At 45.2% G+C, this 19,319-nt stretch overlaps 1 protein-coding gene across 1 annotated transcript in view; it reads right to left on the minus strand.

The window, feature by feature from the left end:
- gtpbp4 (GTP binding protein 4) overlaps positions 1-19,012 on the minus strand; it is a 45,687-nt gene extending 26,675 nt beyond the window's left edge. Inside the window, 7 exon segments of the mRNA XM_038798333.1 lie at positions 9,434-9,526; positions 10,545-10,645; positions 10,761-10,897; positions 13,919-14,022; positions 15,649-15,744; positions 15,746-15,820; positions 18,918-19,012. Coding sequence (XP_038654261.1) covers positions 9,434-9,526; positions 10,545-10,645; positions 10,761-10,897; positions 13,919-14,022; positions 15,649-15,744; positions 15,746-15,820; positions 18,918-18,965 — 654 coding nt within the window. The 5' untranslated portion in view covers positions 18,966-19,012.
- Between the last annotated feature and the right edge of the window lie 307 nt (positions 19,013-19,319).

Below are 19,319 nucleotides of genomic sequence, written 5' to 3' on the forward strand. Positions count from 1 at the left end.
CTGTAGCTGCTCTCATGTCCATCTCTCCGTTTGTTTGAACAGTCTCTGGCACTGCTCCCAGATCTAAGGAGTATTAGAACATGATGGCTTGTGCATTTGCTCACTGTACCCTTACTTCGCTCAGAACTCAAGGTGACATTCCATGTTTTACCCAGGTGACCAATCTACTTCGAGCGCTGAAAACCTTTTAAGTGCCCCAACTAGATCCAATCTTACCGTTTTTTATAAAATATTTTTATTAGGTTATTTGCAAGTTTTTATAATAACAATAACATCGACATAAACATGGTACAATAAACATTTCCACCCCATCACAATCTTCACACACCCCAACCATAAAACAAGTGTGGCCCTCTCGCCCCTCCCCCCTTTGGAATTCTGCTTCTGCTGACGTTTTAATTTTCTCCGAGAAAGTCGACGAACGGCTGCCACCTCTGGGTGAACCCTACCATTGACCCTCTTCAGGCAAACATTATTTTCTCGAGACTGAGAAACCCAGCCATGTCACAAACCCAGGTCTCTACACTCGGGGACTTTGAGTCCCTCCACATTAATAAGATCCGTCTCCGGGCTACCAGGGAGGCAAAGGCCAAGTCTCGGCCTCTTTCGCCCCCTGCACTCCCGGCTCTTCCGACACTCCAAAGATCACCACCTCCGGACTCGGCACCACCCGTGTTTTGAGTACCGTGGACACTGCCTTAGCGAAACCCTGCCAAAACCCTCTAAGCTTCGGGAATGCCCAAAACATGTGGACATGACTTACTGGGCTTCCCGCGCACCTATCCTCTACCCCAAAAAAGTTGCTCTTCCAGGCCACCGTCATGTGTGCCCGGTGGACTACCTTGAATTGTATCAGGCCAAGCCTAGCACATGATGAGGAGTAACCTTCTTAGGGCATCTGCCCACAAACCCGCCTCTATCTCCCCTCCTAGTTCGTCCTCCCACTTGCCCTTAAGCTCCTCCACCGGAGTTTCCTCCGCATTCAAAAATATACAAGAGCAGGTCATCTGCGTAAAGTGAGACCCGGTGCTCCATCCCCATCCCCCCCAACCAGCCCTTTCTTGTTGCTAGAGGCTCTTAACGCCATGGCCAAAGGCTCTATAGCCAGAGCAAACAGTAACGGGGAGAGGGGGCATCCTTGCCTCGTCCCTCGGTGTAGTTTAAAAATACCCCGACCTCATTTGGTTCATACGTACACTCGCTAATGGTGCCTGATAGAGCAACTGCACCCAGTCAATGAAGCCCTCACCAATCCCAGACCTTCCCATCGCCTCCCACAGTAATCCCACTCCACCTGATCAAAAGCCTTCTCCACATCCATCACTACCACCACCTCCATCCCCCCTCCTTCTGAGGGCATTATAATAACATTTAAAAGCCTTTGAACATTGGCCTGGAGTTGCCTGCCCTCTAGAAATACCGTCTGGTCTTCCCCTATCATCCCCGGAACACAATCCTCTATCCTTGTAGTCAGTATCTTAGCAAGCAGTTTGCCGTCCATATTCAGTAGAGAAATTGATCTGTATGACCCGCATTGCTCCAGACCCTTCTCCCGTTTCAGGGTCAATTAAATCGAGGCCTGCAACATTGTTGGGGGGAGGTCTCCCTTCTCTCTTGCTTCATTAAATGCCCTCACCAGAGTGGGCTCAATATCTCTGAAAACACGTTAATAGAATTCCACTGGGTTGCAGTCCAGCCCCGGGGCCTTGCCCGACTGCATGCCCTCCAGCCCCTCAATTATTTCCTCAATTTCAATTGGGGCTCCCAGCCCTTTCACCAGATCCTCATCCACCCTCTGGAATCTCAACTGACCCAAAAACTGCCTCATCCCCTCCACCCCCGCCGGGGGTTCCGACTCATAATTTGCTGTAAAAGTCCTTAAACACATCATTCACCCCCGCTGGGTCCAGGACCGTATTCCCAACTCTACTCTTTACTCTCCCTATCTCCCTGGACACCTCCCTTTTTCTGAGCTGGTGCGCTAACATTCTGCTAGCCTTTTCCCCATACTCGTAGATCGCCTCCCTTGCCTTCCTCAACTGTTCCACTGCTTTCCCTGTAGTCAACAGCCGAAACTCCACCTGTAACCTCCACCGCTCCCTCAGTAGCCCCGCGTCCGGGGCCTCAGAGTGTCTCCTGTCCACCTGGAGTATCTCCTCCACTAACCTATCCCTCTCGGCCCATTTTGACTTTTCTCTGTGGGCCCGTATCAAGATTAATTCCCCTCTGACCACTGCCTTCAAAGTTTCCCAAACCGTCGCTGCGGAGACCTCCCCCTCATTTGTTTCCAGGTAGTTCTGGGTGGACTTGTTCACCCATCCACAGATCGCTTTGTCCACTAACAAGCCCACATCTAGCCTCCATAGTGGGCATTGTCCTCTCTCCAAACTAACCTGTAGATCCACCCAATGTGGGGCATGATCCCACACTGCGATTGCCGAGTACTCAGTATCCACCACCCTGCACCCAGTATTAGCGCCCTGCTCAGAACCAAAAAGTCGGTGCAAGAGTATAACTTGTGGACATGTGAGAAAAAGGAAAACTAGAAACTCAACCACCCATCTCAAGCTCCAGCTTAACACCTGCTCGCCCCCCACTGTGCTTCCGTGAGTCAGCTGACTAAGCGGACTTGATATCTCCCACCCATGGCACCAAACAGTCCGTCTCCACATTGATCTGACCCCTCTCCCCCCCACCACTTGGACAAACATAGTCAAAGCATTACATTCCCAGTAAACAAACATCAGAAAAAACAATGAAAAAACAGCCACAGAAACCACTTCCCCTCCAACCAACTCCCAGCAAGGCAACGTTAACTTTAGCCATCGAAACAGCCCTTTATGTCTTTTCACCATCGGCCACGTCTTGTAGGTCGGCTGCCACCAGGAAGAGTTCAAACCTTTGCCGGAATGCCCGCCAGTTTTCGCGGAGATCGCCGTGGCACTGGAGCTGCTGCAGAACCCTGATCTCGAACATCTTGCCAGGGTATCGTTGCTGGTTGTCACTACACGCTGAGGTATGGCTATATGGATTGATACAGTTCATTCCTGGTATCATGTCTTGTTATGCTCTTTAGGTGTAGCATAAGCGGCTTCCTTGTGGTGCACTCGACAAAGGAAGGATCAGACGTGGAGATAACTTCAACACGTTTATTAAACTATATACACTTCTATAACTTGGGTTCGACACTACTGTTAATCTTGCTATAGCTACTCAGACTGACTAACCAGACTGCTACAATCCACGTGGTGGGAGTGATATCAAATCAACTCTGTCTGTACTCACTGACTGTCTCCACTGGAAAGAGGAAGATCATGTGTGTGGTGTCCTTTATATATGGGTTGGTGTAATGCCCCCCCTGTGGTCGTGTCACCTGTGTGTATCGTGAATGCCCATTGGTCGTAGTCAATCCTCTATCAATGCCAGAATATTATCTCTAACACCATGAACTCCTATCTTGCATAGTAGCCTTTCGTGTGGCACCTTGTCAAATGCCTTTTGGAAATCAAAATAGACACCGACTGGTTCTCCTCTATCTATTCTGGCTGATTGTTCCTCAAAGAGTTCTAGTGAATTTGTCAAGTCAGATTTCCCCTTCATGAAACCAGGCTGACTCTTGATCAGATTATGACTTTCCAAATACACTGCTATTCTCTCAACAACCAATTCTAATCTATTTCCATTGTGTGTGTGTGTGTGTGTGTGTGTGTGTGTGTGTGTGTGTGTGTGTGTGTGGTGGTGGTGGTGGTGGTGGTGGTGGTGGTGGGGGGGGGGGGGGGGGGGGGGGGGGGTGGGGGGGGGAAGAAAGAGTTGGAACCACATCCGGGTCTCTGACACTGAGGCAACAGTGCTAATCTCCATGCTAATCCCTGTGCCACCAATACAGGGTACCACATTGGCAGAGTCCCACATTTGAACAAGGGTACCACATTGGCTGTTTTCCAATCCTTTGGCACAGTTCTACAGTCCAAAGAGTTTTGGAAAATGACTATCTCTGCTCTGCCTGGCAGTCCCCCATTCCCTTTCTGCCTGTGCAGACTTAGCATGGGGCGTGACCACCGCTCTAAACATACTATCCACGCAAATCTCAGCCTCACGTTTGCGATGTAGCTGTTACAAGGGGGCATAACTATAAGATTCAGGGTGGGAGATATAGGAGGGATATCCGAGGTAGGTTCTTTACTCAGAGAGTGGTTAGGGTGTGGAATGGACTGCCTGCTGTGATCGTGGAGTCGGACACTTTAGGAACTTTCAAGCGGTTATTGGATAGGCACATGGAGCACACCAGAATGACAGGGAGTGGGATAACTTGATCTTGGTTTCGGACAATGCTCGGCACAACATCGAGGGCCGAAGGGCCTGTTCTGTGGTGTACTGTTCTATAACACTACTTATTCAAACCAGCACAGAAGTGTGTTATGGACCAGGGTTTAGAGAACTCCAAAGTGTATCATGGAGTTCACCTGACCCACAACTTTTAAGATTGTGGTATGGGGAGCACACGGCCCACTTTACAGGTGTGGTACAGCAGAAATGGAAAAGTATTTTTTAAAAACAAAACAATGTTTATTCTATGAACTCAAGTTAACCTTTTTAAAACATAGTGAACATCTTAGCAACCATCAATTCAAATACAACCCTTAAAGACAACACTAAGTAAACCTTTAAGCTTTCCTTTTAACATCTATACGACTTTAAACACCTTTTACCAGAAGCACATCAGGTTAAAGTCACTACTGTTATTAGTTTTAAATTACCAGGATCGATTTTCGATTTACAGTCTTTAGATTAGAGAGAGATTCATACACCTTCTGGCTGTGACTGCAGCTATCCAGCTCTGAAAACGAACCTTAAACACACCCTGCAGCCTGCTCAGAACTGAAAGAAAAAAGCTGACAGGCAGCCCAGCTCCACTCGCTCTGACATCACTGCAGTAGGAAACACCATTTCTTAAAGGCACTCTCACTAGATATTTATATACACACCCATTTATAAACACCAATCTCTTGAAGGTACTCTCACATGACAAAGTGATTTTCAACAAATCAACACTAAAATACTCTCCAAAGATTCAGTGTCTTTAGTTCACTTCCAGTCTTTTTTCCTTTATGAAAGACCATACATCGTCTGGTGTTTCGAAGTAAAAATTCAGTTCCTCATATGTGACCCACAGACTGGCTAGGTACAACATCCCAAACTTCACCCCCTTCTTAAAGAGGACCGTTTTTGTCCGATTAAATCCAGCTCGCCTCTTGGTCAAATCCGCGCTCAGGTCTTAATAAATGCACAGCCCTCAATTCTCCCACTTGCTGCTCCGTTCTTTTTTGGCCCACCACAAATCGTGTTCCTTGTCCAGGAATCGGTGTAAACGTATCACCATCGCCCTCGGCGGCTCATTCGCTCGGGGCTTCTTCGCGAGGGCTCTGTGCACTCTATTCACTTCCAGGGGCCGAGGGAACGCCTCAGCCCCCATCAACTTCTCCAGCATGTTCGTCATGTGGGCCCTCGCATCCAATCCTTCACTGCCTTCAGGGAGGCTGACAATTCTCAGATTCTGCCTCCTGAACCTGTTCTCCAGGTCCTCCAGCTTCTCCTGTATTCTTTTCTGGTGGTCATTCATCATCTCCACCTTGGTCTCCAGCACGGTTATGTATTCCTCGTGCTTGGACACCTTTTTCTCCTGGAATGCACGTCCGTGGGTTTCTGGATTCTGCACCACCTGATCAATCAAGCCTTGATCGGGTCCAGCGTGTCCTTCTTAAACTTGGCAAAGCAATCTTCAAAAACTTCGCAGCTGCTCCATCAACCACTATGCCATTTCCCCACAGCCCTGCTTCTCCGCCATGTTTTCTCGCGTTGCCAGCTCTGCTCGCGTCTTCCTGGTCGGACTTTGTCTTCTCACACGGCCACTTCTGGTCCAATTCTCCATACACTGGAGGGGGATTTCTCCTCACTGTCTCACTCTTCACCGATTTATCCAATACAATCCGGAAAAAAACGGAGAAAAAGATCCAAAAGTCTGTCACAGGCGGGACCTATCAAATGTGTGACCTACTCCTCCATGGCCGCCACCGGAAGTCCCAATTTTACCCTGTTGAATTTCTCTTCCACCTTCTCCTTTGTGGTGAGATTGGGAAGACGGTTGCATAGTGGTAACACTGGTAACTCCAGAAGCCCAGGCTAATGCTCTCGGAACAAGGGTTCAAGTCCAACCACAGCAGCTGGTTGAATTTAAGTTCAATTTATTAATTTAACAAAAATCTGTAAATGAAAGCTAGTCTCAGTAATGATGGCTTTGGGAGAGGACTGACATGGGGAGGGGAGGAACATCGGGTATCGCTGTATGCGGATGATCTACTGCTGTACGTGGCAGACCCAGAAGGGGGAATGCCGGAGATAATGGAACTATTAGCAGAGTTTGGGGACTTTTCGGGGTACAAACTAAATTTGGGCAAAAGTGAGGTTTTTGTGATACACCCGGGGGACCAGGGAGAGGGAATTGGGGGACTCCCCTTCAAGCGAGCAGGAAAGAGCTTTAGGTACTTAGGGGTGCAGGTGGCAAGGAACTGGGGGACCCTCCACAAGTTGAACTTTTCCAGGCTGGTGGAACAGATGGAGGAGGAATTTAAGAGGTGGGACATGGTACCGCTGTCGCTGGCGGGGAGGGTGCAGTCAATCAAAATGACGGTCCTCCCAAGGTTCTTGTTTTTATTTCAGTGCTTGCCCATCTTCCTCCCTAGGGCCTTCTTCAAAAAGGTGACGAGTAGCATCATGAGCTACGTGTGGGCGCGCGGCACCCCAAGGGTGAGGAGGGTCTTTTTGGAGCGGAGTAGGGGCAGTGGAGGGCTGGCACTACCCAATCTCTCGGGGTATTACTGGGCGGCAAATGTGTCGATGGTGCGCAAGTGGATGATGGAAGGGGAGGGGGCAGCTTGGAAACGAATGGAGAGGGCGTCCTGTGGCAACACAAGCCTGGGAGCCCTAGTAACGGCACCATGGCCGCTCCCCCCCACGAGGTACACCACGAGCCCGGTGGTGGCGGCCACCCTCAAGATATGGGGGCAGTGGAGGCGACACAGGGGGGAAAAGGGAGGTCTGTTGGCGGCGCCAATAAGAGGGAACCATAGATTCATCCCGGGGAACATCGACGGGGGATTTCAGAGCTGGTACAGGGTGGGCATACGGCAGCTGAAGGACCTGTTTATAGAGGGGAGGTTTGCGAGCCTGGGAGGGCTGGAGGAGAAGTTTGAGCTCCCCCCGGGAAACATGTTCAGATATTTACAAGTGAAGGCATTTGCTAGGCGGCAGGTGGAGGGGTTCCCCCTGCTCCCCAGTAAGGGGGCGAGTGATAGGGTGCTCTCGGGGGTCTGGGTCGGAGGGGGGGAGGATATCGGACATCTACAAGATAATGCAGGAGGCGGAGGAAGCATCGGGGGAGGAGCTGAAAGCCAAGTGGGAAGGGGAGCTGGGAGAGCAGATAGAAGACGGGACGTGGGCGGATGCACTGGAGAAGGTCAATTCTTCCTCCTCGTGTGCGAGGCTGAGCCTCATTCAATTTAAGGTGCTGCATAGAGCTCACATGACGGGGACAAGGATGAGCCGGTTCTTTGGGGGTGAGGACAGGTGTGTCAGATGTCGGGGAAGCCCAGCGAACCATGTGCATATGTTCTGGGCATGTCCGGTGCTGGAAGGGTTCTGGAAGGGGGTGGCAAGGACGGTGTCGAAGGTGGTGGGGTCCAGGGTCAAACCAGGATGGGGGCTTGCGATCTTTGGGGTCGGGGTAGAACCGGGGGTACAGGAGGCTAGGGAGGCCGGAATACTGGCCTTTGCGTCCCTAGTGGCTCGACGAAGGATATTAATTCAATGGAAGGACGCGAGGCCTCCAAGCGTTGAAACTTGGATTAACGATATGGCTAGCTATATTCAGCTAGAAAGGATCAAATTTGCCCTGAGAGGGTCGGTACAGGGATTCTCCAGGCGGTGGCAACCTTTCCTTGACTTTTTAGATCAGAGATAGGCGTTCGGGGTCGTGGCAGCAGCAACCCGGGGGGGGGGGGGGGGGGGGCAGCAATGGTCGTGGGGGGACATGCACGACTGTAACGCGGGCAAGTCTGCTCGCTGCTCATTGTCTGAAAACTGTAGGCTGCCTTGTTTGTTAAGTTGTTGCTGGGGGGGGGGGGGGGGAGACTGGTGCGCGCGAGAGGGCGGGCGAGGGAGGTATTTTGCCTAGAGGGATTGTGTTGTAAATAATTTAAAAATTAGTAGGGGTAAATGTCTGTATGGAAAAAACTCTTTCAATAAAAATTATTTTAAAAAAAAAGTAATGATGGCTTTGAAATATTATTGCGAAGAAAACATCCCTTAGGGATTTTAGCTGCCCTTACCTATCTGCGACTCCAGATCCACCGCCATAGCAACACGGTTGGACTTCTAATTGCTCTCAAGCCAATTTAGGGATGGGCAACAAATGCTAGCCTTATTAGCAACACTCAAATCACGTGAAATTTTCTTTTAAAGGCAAAAATTCCCTTAATTAGTTCTCAGCCATGCCTGCTATCCCACAAGATTATCTTTTTGGTCCCTCATAAGTCTATCTTCCTTTGACTACCCTTTTACCTATTTATACGTTAAAAAGGGGAACCAAAAATTAATTTTTTATGTTATCCAGTAATCTATTTCTCATACACTCAGTCCCCACACATTCCTTTCTTAATTCTCTTCATTTATTCTTTATTTTTGAGCAGTGGCTCCCTCATTTTAAGCTCCATAGCTTATTGTTCCGGGTAGCTACAGTTGTGGATGCCATTCCTTTCCCAGCTTTTGAAATCTTGTTTGAACCCGAGATATCTCCACTTTGCTGTCCTCCCATTACATATTAACCATTTTAACCTGCCAATCTTTCATTCCAACCAGCTGGGCCACATGGACTTTTAATGAACCGAAATCAGGCCTCTTCCAGTTGAATATTTTCACATTTGATTTTCTCTTTCCTTTGATGTAACTGTTCCAATACATTTATAAACCTGGGAAATGTTAGTCTTCAAATATTCATGGTGTTAGTCGTTTTTCTGTGTTATTGTGTTGTTATTTTCCCACGTTCAAACTGTTAAAATTATGCTGAAATTAAAGCAGAGTTCTGTCCCTTTAAGGCCACATGGTCTATTTGCTATAAAGAGCCACAGCCAAATGTCAATTAGAGGGTCATTGTTTCTCTATAGATTGACAGCTTTCTAGATCCCGACTCCATGAGGTCAGGGAAAACATCTTAATGCTTTCCATTTGCCAAAAAGGTTAATGGAGTCAACCACACATGCATATTTGAAGTTTCACAGCACACTTCTAAAGAACATTAGGCACATTCGGATTTTATGCTACATGTAATTGTTCATAACGTAAAATATTTTATGTATTTTTAAAATTTGTAAATACGAACCTGCCAGCGCAAGTACTTGTAATCCATATGTCCCACAAACAATGACTTTGTGGTAAAAGCATACGGTTGTACTTCAACATCTGCCCGAGTAATCTGTAATTAAAAATCAATTTAATTAATATATCCGTAAGTTTAAATACAACACCCTGAAATATAAAAACATGAAGGTACATGCCAATAAAAAACTCATATTTGGTTCAGTGCCTCAGAGATGGCCTGAGATCTTGATAAAAATGAAGTTATTTTGAGGCGCAGTTAGATTTTGGTTAGAAAACATGACAGTCATCGTCCCACAAACAGTAAATGAGAGTAATGTCCAGTTACTTCATTTTTATGGTGGTTTGTTAATTGGGGCAATTTGGTAGAACTTGGTAGAAGCCCTTCTTCATGAGACCTTTTAAGTCTGCCTGAAGAGGCAGATGGAAGCCTGGTTTAACAACCTATCCATAAAACAACCCATCTGCCTAACATAATACACCCTCAATACTACATTGAAGAGCCAACCCAAATAAACCTGCTCAAGTCCAGGAATAGAATATGAACACACAGCCTTCTGACTTGGATTGAAATGCCGCAAAAAAAAAAACTTACAACTGACAAACCAAAGGAGGAAAAGCTTGCATGCTTAGTCATACACTAGAGAGGAATGAAGAGGTAGGGTAGAATGAGACCAATGGGAGTTAATGCTAGCTAATGCCAGCAGCGTGGGTTCAATTCCAATACCGGCCTCCCTGAACAAGCGCCGGAATGTGGTGACTGGGGACTTTTCAAAGTAACTTCATTAAAGCCTACTTGTGACAATAAGAGATTATTATTACTAACACAAGAATTAGTAGTTGACACTCCTCCTCAATGATGTCCAACAGCAAATGCACATTTTTATTATAACAATGATTAAAGCTACCGTTTTTGGATCAAAAGCTTGACTACAAGCTAGATATAAAGTTCATTGGCATTAAACCATCCCTAAGATAACATTTTTTATTGTACTGAACAAATGAAAAAACTAACTTGTCAGAATACCAGTGCAGCTTCAGAATGACTGTCACAAAATATTTAATTAACACATTAAAAGTTATATTTGTTATTCACCCTTTTAATAAAAAAGTACCTTGTTAATAAAGCTGGATTTTCCAACATTAGGGTATCCACAGAGTAACAAAGTTCTCGTGTTGGGATCAATAGATGGCAGACGAGAAAGATGTTGCCGCACTGAAAGAGAAGGAAGTGTTGAGATACAGATTCCACGGATTTTGAGGCACTGAAAAATCTCTGACAAAATTCTCTTGAACCCTAATAAATGAGTATCTGAAAGTCTGTCACTTACCTTGTTCCAAATACTCCAAACTTTGTTTCTGTCGTTTGAGAATGGTACACATGCGTCCCAGAGCCGCACGCTTCAACTGCTTGCATCGGTACAGAGAATCGCCATATTTCATCAAGCGTACATAGTCCTTAGCAACACTAGTTGAAAATTAGATTTTTATTTAGGTCCGACCAAACATAGATTAATAATATTCTGAAAGCAACTCTTAAGAAAAATATCAGAAATGGGATAAATGCAATCTTTAGCAGATCTAATCTCAGATGTTCATCGCTGATACAATTCATTTAATCATGGAGCAACAAATTGACAGATTTAAAAACATTTGCATTACTCCATCGCTTGCAACAGCTTGTATAAGATAACACCTTTCATGTAATAGAACTTCCTATTGCAATTAGTTGGTTACAGAATCTCAAACCTGGGCCAGTTAAATTAACAACCCACTGGATGTTGTTTTCAGATTTTGCAATAGCAACACAAACATGAGGACTGCCACATAGCTACTCATCCAAAGGCTGAGTAGTTAACAAAACAAACTGTTAAAATAACTATTTAATAATTTTGTCAATTGTGGATGCTGAGACATCCCGTGTGTATTTACTATGTTTTTTAGTACAATATAAAAACCAAAAATGTTGGATAAACTCAGCAGGTCTGGCAGCATCACTGGAGAGAAACAGAGTTAGAGTTTTGAGTCCAAATGACTCTGTTACAGAACTTTTATTGATGCTATTTTTATACTTGTTTTTTCTACCAAACCCAAGATAGCCCAACTACACTATCTAGTACCAACTTGTATTGTCTTCTGTTGGTTCCTACAGTTCACTTTGGAGGGAGGCGCAAGTTTCAAATCGAAGGAAAAAGCATACAAAGTGGCAAAGATTAGTGGGAGACTGGAGGACTGGGAAATCTTTAGGGGGCAACAGGAAGCTACTAAAAAAGCTATAAAGAAGAGTAAGATAGATTAGGAGAGTAAACTTTCTCAGAATATAAAAACAGATAGTAAAAGTTTCTACAAATATAACAAACAAAAAAGAGTGGCTAAGGTAAATATTGGTCCTTTCGAGGATGAGAAGGGAGATTTAATAATGGGAGATGAGGAAAAGGCTGAGGAATTGAACAGGTTTTTTTGGGTCGGTCTTCACAGTGGAAGACACAAATAACATGCCAGTGACTGACAGAAATGAGGCTATGACAGGTGAGGACCTTGAGATGATTGCTATCACTAAGGAGGTAGTGATGGGCAAGCTAATGGGGCTAAAGGCAGACAAGTCTCCTGGCCCTGTTGGAATGTATCCCAGAGTGCTAAAAGAGATGGCTAGGGAAATTGCAAATGCACTAGTGATAATTTACCAAAATTCACTAGACTCTGGGGTGGTCCCAGCGGATTGGGAAATTAGCAAACGTGACACCACTGTTTTAAAGAGGTGGTAGGCAGAAAGCGGGTAATTATAGGCCAGTGAGCTTAACTTCGGTAGTAGGGAAGATGCTGGAATCTATCATCAAGGAAGAAATAGCAAGGCATCTGGATGGAAATTGTCCCATTGGGCAGATGCAGCATGGGTTCATAAAGGGCAGGTCGTGCCTAACTAATTTAGTGGAATTTTTTGAGGACATTACCAGTGCGGTAGATAACGGGGAGCCAATGGAGGTGGTACATCTGGATTTCCAGAAAGCCTTTAACATGTGCCACACAAAAGGTTTCTGCATAAGATAAAGATGCATGGCATTAAGGGTATAGTAGCAGCATGGATAGAGAATCGATTAATTGATAGAAAGCAAAGAGTGGGGATTAATGGGTGTTTCTCTGGTTGGCAATCAGTAGCTAGTGGTGTCCCTCAGGGATCAGTGTTGGTCCCACAATTGTTCACAATTTACATAGATGATTTGGAGTTGGGGACCAAGGCAATGTGTCCAAGTTTGCAGATGACACTAAGATGAGTGGTAAAGCAAAAAGTGCAGAGGATATCGGAAGTCTGCAGAGGGATTTGGATCGGTTAAGTGAATGGGCTAGGGTCTGGCAGATGGAATACAATGTTGACAAATGTGAGGTTATCCATTTTGGTAGGAATAACAGCAAAAGGGATTATTATTTAAATGATAAAATATTAAAACATGCTGCTGTGCAGAGAGACCTGGGTGTGCTAGTGCATGAGTCACAAAAAGTTGGTTTACAGGTGCAACAGGTGATTAAGGCAGCAAATGGAATTTTGTCCTTCATTGCTAGAGGGATGGAGTTTAAGACTAGGGAGGTTATGCTACAATTGTATAAAGTGTTAGTGAGGCCACACCTGGAGTTCAGTTTTGGCCTCCTTACCTGAGAAAGGACGTACTGGCGCTGGAGGGTGTGCAGAGGAGATTCACAAGGTTAATCCCAGATCTGAAGGGGTTGGATTACGAGGAGAGGTTGAGTAGACTGGGACTGTACTCGTTGGAATTTAGAAGGATATGGGGGGGATCTTATAGAAACTTAGAAAATTATGAAGGGAATAGATAGGATAGATGCGGATAGGTTGTTTCCACTGGCGGGTGAAAGCAGAACTAGGGGGCATAGCCTCAAAATAAGGGGAAGTAGATTTAGGCCTGAGTTTAGGAGGAACTTCTTCACCCAAAGGGTTGTGAATCTATGGAATTCCTTGCCCAGTGAAGCAGTTGAGGCTCCTTCATTAAATATTTTTAAGATAAAGATAGATTGTTTTTTGAAGAATAAAGGGATTACGAGTTATGGTGTTCGGGGCCGGAAAGTGGAGCTGAGTCCACAAAATATCAGCCATGATCCCATTCAATGGCGGAGCAGGCTCGAGGGGCCAGATGGCCTACTCCTGCTCCTAGTTCTTATGTCCAAAAAGCCAGGTTTTCAATTGGCTTACTTTGGAAGGCTGACGGGGTAAAATATAAAGCAGGGCACAATCACATCACGGATGCAACCAAATAAATTTTGGAACATGTTTGTAGACAAACATGGGACATCTGATCTAAAGCAGAGATTTCAAGTGTCACACCTGACTCAAGGAATTAAACTTGCATGCTCAAGATTGAAGCCCAGCACCCTTATATACTACATGTGATTTTGTCCCGGTCTTTGCTACTTATTACAGCAATCCAACTATTTTAGATTACAAGCGTTCATCATAATCAGAAATGAATCTAACTCTTACCTGTCAATGAGGTTTTTTGCAATGTTAATCTGCCCTAATGCCAGCTTGTAGTGATCTTTGTCGTACAACACATTCATCAAATCAGCATAAAAGGGGTGGATGTCCTACAAAAAAACAAGTTTGACTATTCTTCAAAGTGCAATTCATTTCCAACATATTATAACACTTCAATTTTTCAAAACAGATTATTTCAAAGCAAGATTCAATTGGCATTATTTGACAAATTATGCTTTGAAATAGTGGAATTTTCAGTCATTGCTATTATCCAGTAGTTTTATTGAAGATCTTTAAGTTGAAAATGATATTCTCACTTTTGCCATGACCAAGCATTCCCAATTCACGGACATCAGCCTGACATATTGTCCATTGGATATATAAGTTACCATTCACATTTTAAAAAAAATAATTCATGGGATGTGGGCATCAGTGGTTGGGCCAGCATTTATTGGCCATTCCCAATTGCCCCGCAACTGAGTGGCTTGTTGGAGTCACACAGATTTCCTTCCCTCAAGGATATTAGCGAACCAGATAGGATGGTTCCATGTGCATTGGACTTTTATTTTTCCTGAATTCAGGTTTCACCATCTGCCCTGGTGGGATTTGAACTCTGGTCGCTAGAGCATTAGCCTGGGTCTCTGGATTACTCCTCAAGTAACATATAGCACTATGCCGCTGCCTCGCCTGTAATTTTAACGTTTTGTAAAGAGAATCAAAATCTTTAATGCTAAAAATCTTGTATAGTATCCAAGCACACTATATTGACATTGAGCATTTAACACATGCGGGTACTTGGACCCAATTTTGACACAAATCCTGGAGGTCAGCTCTGCACGTGGGCTGGATAGCCAGGCCAGTATTGTCGGGGCTGCAAAAACAGCACCAAATTTCAGGTCAGCAACCGACAGGGCAATGACATTTACTTTGTTTGAAACAAAACATTGGAATCAGTTGTGTTCTGGTGGAAATCATCAAGTATGCAAACTGCAGAGTAAACACTGTAGTCAAGACTTACAGCAAAAATTATTTAAACAGGAAATAACTGTTTAGTCAATAGAATTAAAATAAACTCTTGTTTAATTAGAATCCGAGAAAGCTACAGTATTTGGCCCATCACACCTGTGCTGGCACTAGATTAACTGTACTCACATCTGCAAAATATTTTGACTATATTGAACAAAAGAATGTTAAAAATTGGCAGCAGAATTGCACTCCATTTTATATTAAAGATCGACATGGACCTCATCAGCCAGTTAGCAAGTTTACGGATGGGGTGGCATGGTGGCTCAGTGGTTAGCACTGCTGTCTCCCAGGGACTCGGGTCCGATTCCGGCCTCGGATGACTATGTAGAGATTGCATTCTCTCCGTGTCTGCGTGGGTTTCCCTCGCGTGCTCTGGTTTCCTCTCACAGTCCAAAGATGTGCAGGTTAGGTGGATTGGCCACAATAAATTACCGCTCCGTGTCCAAAGATTGGGTGGGGTTACGAGGATAGGGTGGGAAATTGGGCCGAGGTAGGGTGCTGTTTTGAAGGGTCAATGAAGACTCGATGGGCCAAATGCCTCCTTCTGCCCTGTAGGGATTCTATGATTCTATGAATGAAAAGCTATAAACACATCAATCCCATAAGCATTAACTTGATATATTTAAGCATAAAGAATTGAAGTTACATTTATTTGATGCAAAATATGACATTCAGCATTATTTTGAAGCAACCACAAAGCAACGACTTACATCGAGTTTTGGGAAATCAGTCAGAATCATGCTGAGACGATCGTGATAGTTTTGCTGAGTAAACTTTATCTTTCGCATATAGAAGTGACGAATTCGGGTTGATTTGATAGTTTTTGTGAATCACAGTTGGTGTCTTCCGTTGGGTTTTTGACAATGTTAAGTCGATGAAATCCTAAATCAAAAAGCAGAAACATTTGACCAGGCCAATGTATATGCTAGACCTTGAAATCATCACATTAATAATATTTTGGGAAATTACTGATGCAGTTCATCTAGAAATCCGCCAACACCGTTGGATTCCTAACTCCAATGTAAACTTTACATCTTAAACAACATGAAAACAACCTGCAATGTGTGCTATAGCCTTTCACATCAGCTAATACTGTATGTTTTGTATTGGGAGCCTTCTCTTGGCAGTTCATCTGATAAGTTTTAAACGGGAGTGGAAAATCACCTAATACTGGCATGTTCAGCTGGAATTGGAAATGGGCTGGTTTAGCACATGGCTAACTAGCTGGCTTTTAAAGCAGACCATGACAGGCCAGCAGCGCGGGTTCAATTCCCGTACCAGCCTCCCCCAACAGGTGCCGGAATGTGGCTACTGGGGGCTTTTCACAGTAACTTCATTTGAAGCCTGCTTGTGACAATAAGCGATTTTTATTTAATTTTTCATTTCAAATGCAGCATGGAAAACCATGGACTGTCCCACAGTCCAAAGATGTGCAGGTTAGGTGGATTAGCCATGAAAATGCACAGGTTGAGGTAGAGTGTGTGTGTGTCGAGGTAGCGTGCTCTTTTGGAGGGTTGGTGCATACTCTATACCTTCTGCACTTTAGGAACTCTATGCTACTGCAGCATAAATAAATGCAGTCTTTCGGAGGTTACAGAGATAGCTGGTTTTAAACACGAAGATGGGAATGCTGAAGTTAATCTGCTGTGACAGAGCCTATTGTCTAGGCCAACAAAAACCGGGGTCATGAGAGTGCAAATCTTGGTAAAGGGCACTGTCTCAAAATTTTGGATGAACTGAAGTTTACAGAGGGTGTTGAATGAAAGTATTTCTCCAGTTTCTCTTGTATCTCCCATCATCCTCCTCCTGCCTTGGGAAAGCCTGCATAATCAAAGACCCCTCACACCCGGGTTATTCTCTATTCCAACCTCTTCCATCAGGCAGGAAATACAAAAATCTGAGAACATGCACTAACAGGTTCAAAAACAGCTTCTTCCCTGCTGTTACCAGATTCCTGAAAGTGGAGTTGAAATAGAAGATCAGCGAAGATTGTATTGAATGGCGGAGTAGGTAGTTGGCAGCTAGTAGGAATAGGCTCTTATGGACTGAACTGATCTCTTCAGACGTCTTCTCTACTTAGTACTACACCATATGCTTCACCCGATGTCTGCGTCTATGTATTTACATTGCGTATTTATTGTATGTCCTATTCATGCGTGGAACGTTCTGTCTGGACTGTAAATCTAATCCAACATCTATCTAAACGTGTCCCCAAGATCTCCTGCCATTGAGTCTATTCCTACTAGCTGCCAACCACCTAACGTCTCCTGTTTCTGAAAATCCAGGTTTGAAACTCGCCACTCAGGTTTTCATCCCTGAAACACAGTAATGAGTGACCCTAGCCGAAGTTACAAACTATATACAGTGCCTATGATCGTGGAAGTTGTCACTGAATCAAAATTTCCAAAAATAAAGTAGAATTCACATTTAGTCAACCTTTTTAGCAGTCTGGACATAACTAATACTGTTGTTTCACTAGAATACGAACGGTGCAAACATCATTTACATAACTATAGTAAGTTGCCTCTTAAATATAAAAATATACACCTGAAAATTAGCTAGCCATAAGGTAGTTGTGACATCAATACTTTTCTTAGTCTTATGATCACTGGACTCATTTTGGATGTTATAATAATGAAAGAGTTATGAATTAAACAATTTAGCATTAGTTTTTTTTCTGAATAACTGGGTTGAATAAACAACTTGAGAAATGCATTAAACATATGACTTTGACGTCTCTTTTCAGGGAAGTGCAAATCATTGCCGTGCAAGGCAGCACGGTAGCATTGTGGATAGCACAATCGCTTCACAGCTCCAGGGTCCCAGGTTCGATTCCGGCTTGGGTCACTGTCTGTGCGGAGTCTGCACATCCTCCCCGTGTGTGCGTGGGTTTCCTCCGGTGTGCTCCGGTTTCCTCCCACAGTCCAAAGATGTGCAGGTTAGGTGGATTGGCCGTGATAAATTGCCCTTGTGTCCAAAATTGCCCTTAGTGTTGGGTGGGGTTACTGGGTTATGGGGATAGGGTGGAGGTGTTGACCTTGGGTAGGGCGTAGGGTGCCCTTTCCAAGAGCCGGTGCAGACTCGATGGGCCGAATGGCCTCCTTATGCACTGTAAATTCTATGTAAAAAAAAATTACCCCTGAGACAGTGAATCTTTGATGAGTCCAAACACAGGTTTTTCACCAAACCTCAAGAATTAAGATGTAAGAACTTAAGAAAGAGGACCATAAGGCCGGCTGAGCCTACTCTGCCATTCAACACAATCTTCGCTGATCTTCTGTTTCAACTCCACTTTCCCGCAAGGTTGTGGCCTCTGTGGTCTAACTTCCCCAACCAGGGGAAAAAACAACCACCCGGTGTCAAATTTCGAAAATGAGAAAAAAGGGTGGAACAAAATTGAATTTGCTTCCTGGAATATATAATTTTGCCAATTGATTGGCAGCTGATTAAACTAAACTCATTCGGTCAGGCTTAGCAGTGCAAATCTCAGTACGGCTGGAAACTGAAGATTACCACAACGATCTGAGGAGGAAGAGATTTAAACAGCTGAGCAGGAGCCTGTGACAACCCTTCATCGCCCTTCCACACCTGGAGCTTTCCTTTTACCGGAGAGCGGAACTGAAGGGTAATTAACAAGGAGAATGGAGCTATTCTGAGAATTAAATACATGATCCACGACCATCAATCAGCACTGGGATATATAAAACGGTTACACTTTAAATATCCCGATGAAGACCGCTAACAGTTTGCAAAGACTATTTTTCGACGAAGGGGGCCTCACAATTGAACATATTAATAATAACCTGAACCCCCCCCCCCCCCCGCACTGGACTCAGGGACTGAGGGGCAGACACGTGTCCCCGGGCCTACCGCCCAGGCACTCCCGGCCGAGCAGCCGCCAAGACAAGCCTCCAGTGCTGATGATCGGAATAGCCGAATCTATCAAACAACCGCCCAGCCCCGAGCCGCAAGGACGCACCTTGGCAGTCGGCACCACCGTGATCTTCTTGAAGTTGTACAGCGCCATGGCCGCGCTCTAGCTCCACACCGTCAACCACCCAGGACAGGAGGAGGAGTCACCGAGGAGCAGCGGCGGCAAGATGGCCGCACCTGATCTCCTCCCGGCCGGGGTGAGGAACAGCGCCCCCATTCCTCCCAGCGGGGAGGAGGAACAGCGTCCTCTCTCCTCCCAGCGGGGACGGGGAACAGCGCTCTCACTCCTCCCAGCAGAGTAAGAAGTCTTACAACACCAGGTTAAAGTTGAACAGGTTTGTTTCAAATCACTAGCTTTCGGAGCGCAGCTCCTTCCTCAGGCCCTGTGCTCACCCCAGTCCAACGCTGGCATCTCCACAACACCCAGGGGCTGGTTTAGCTCACTTGG

The sequence above is a fragment of the Scyliorhinus canicula genome, chromosome 5 (genome assembly GCF_902713615.1).
Source record: "Scyliorhinus canicula chromosome 5, sScyCan1.1, whole genome shotgun sequence".
Lineage (NCBI taxonomy): Eukaryota > Metazoa > Chordata > Chondrichthyes > Carcharhiniformes > Scyliorhinidae > Scyliorhinus > Scyliorhinus canicula.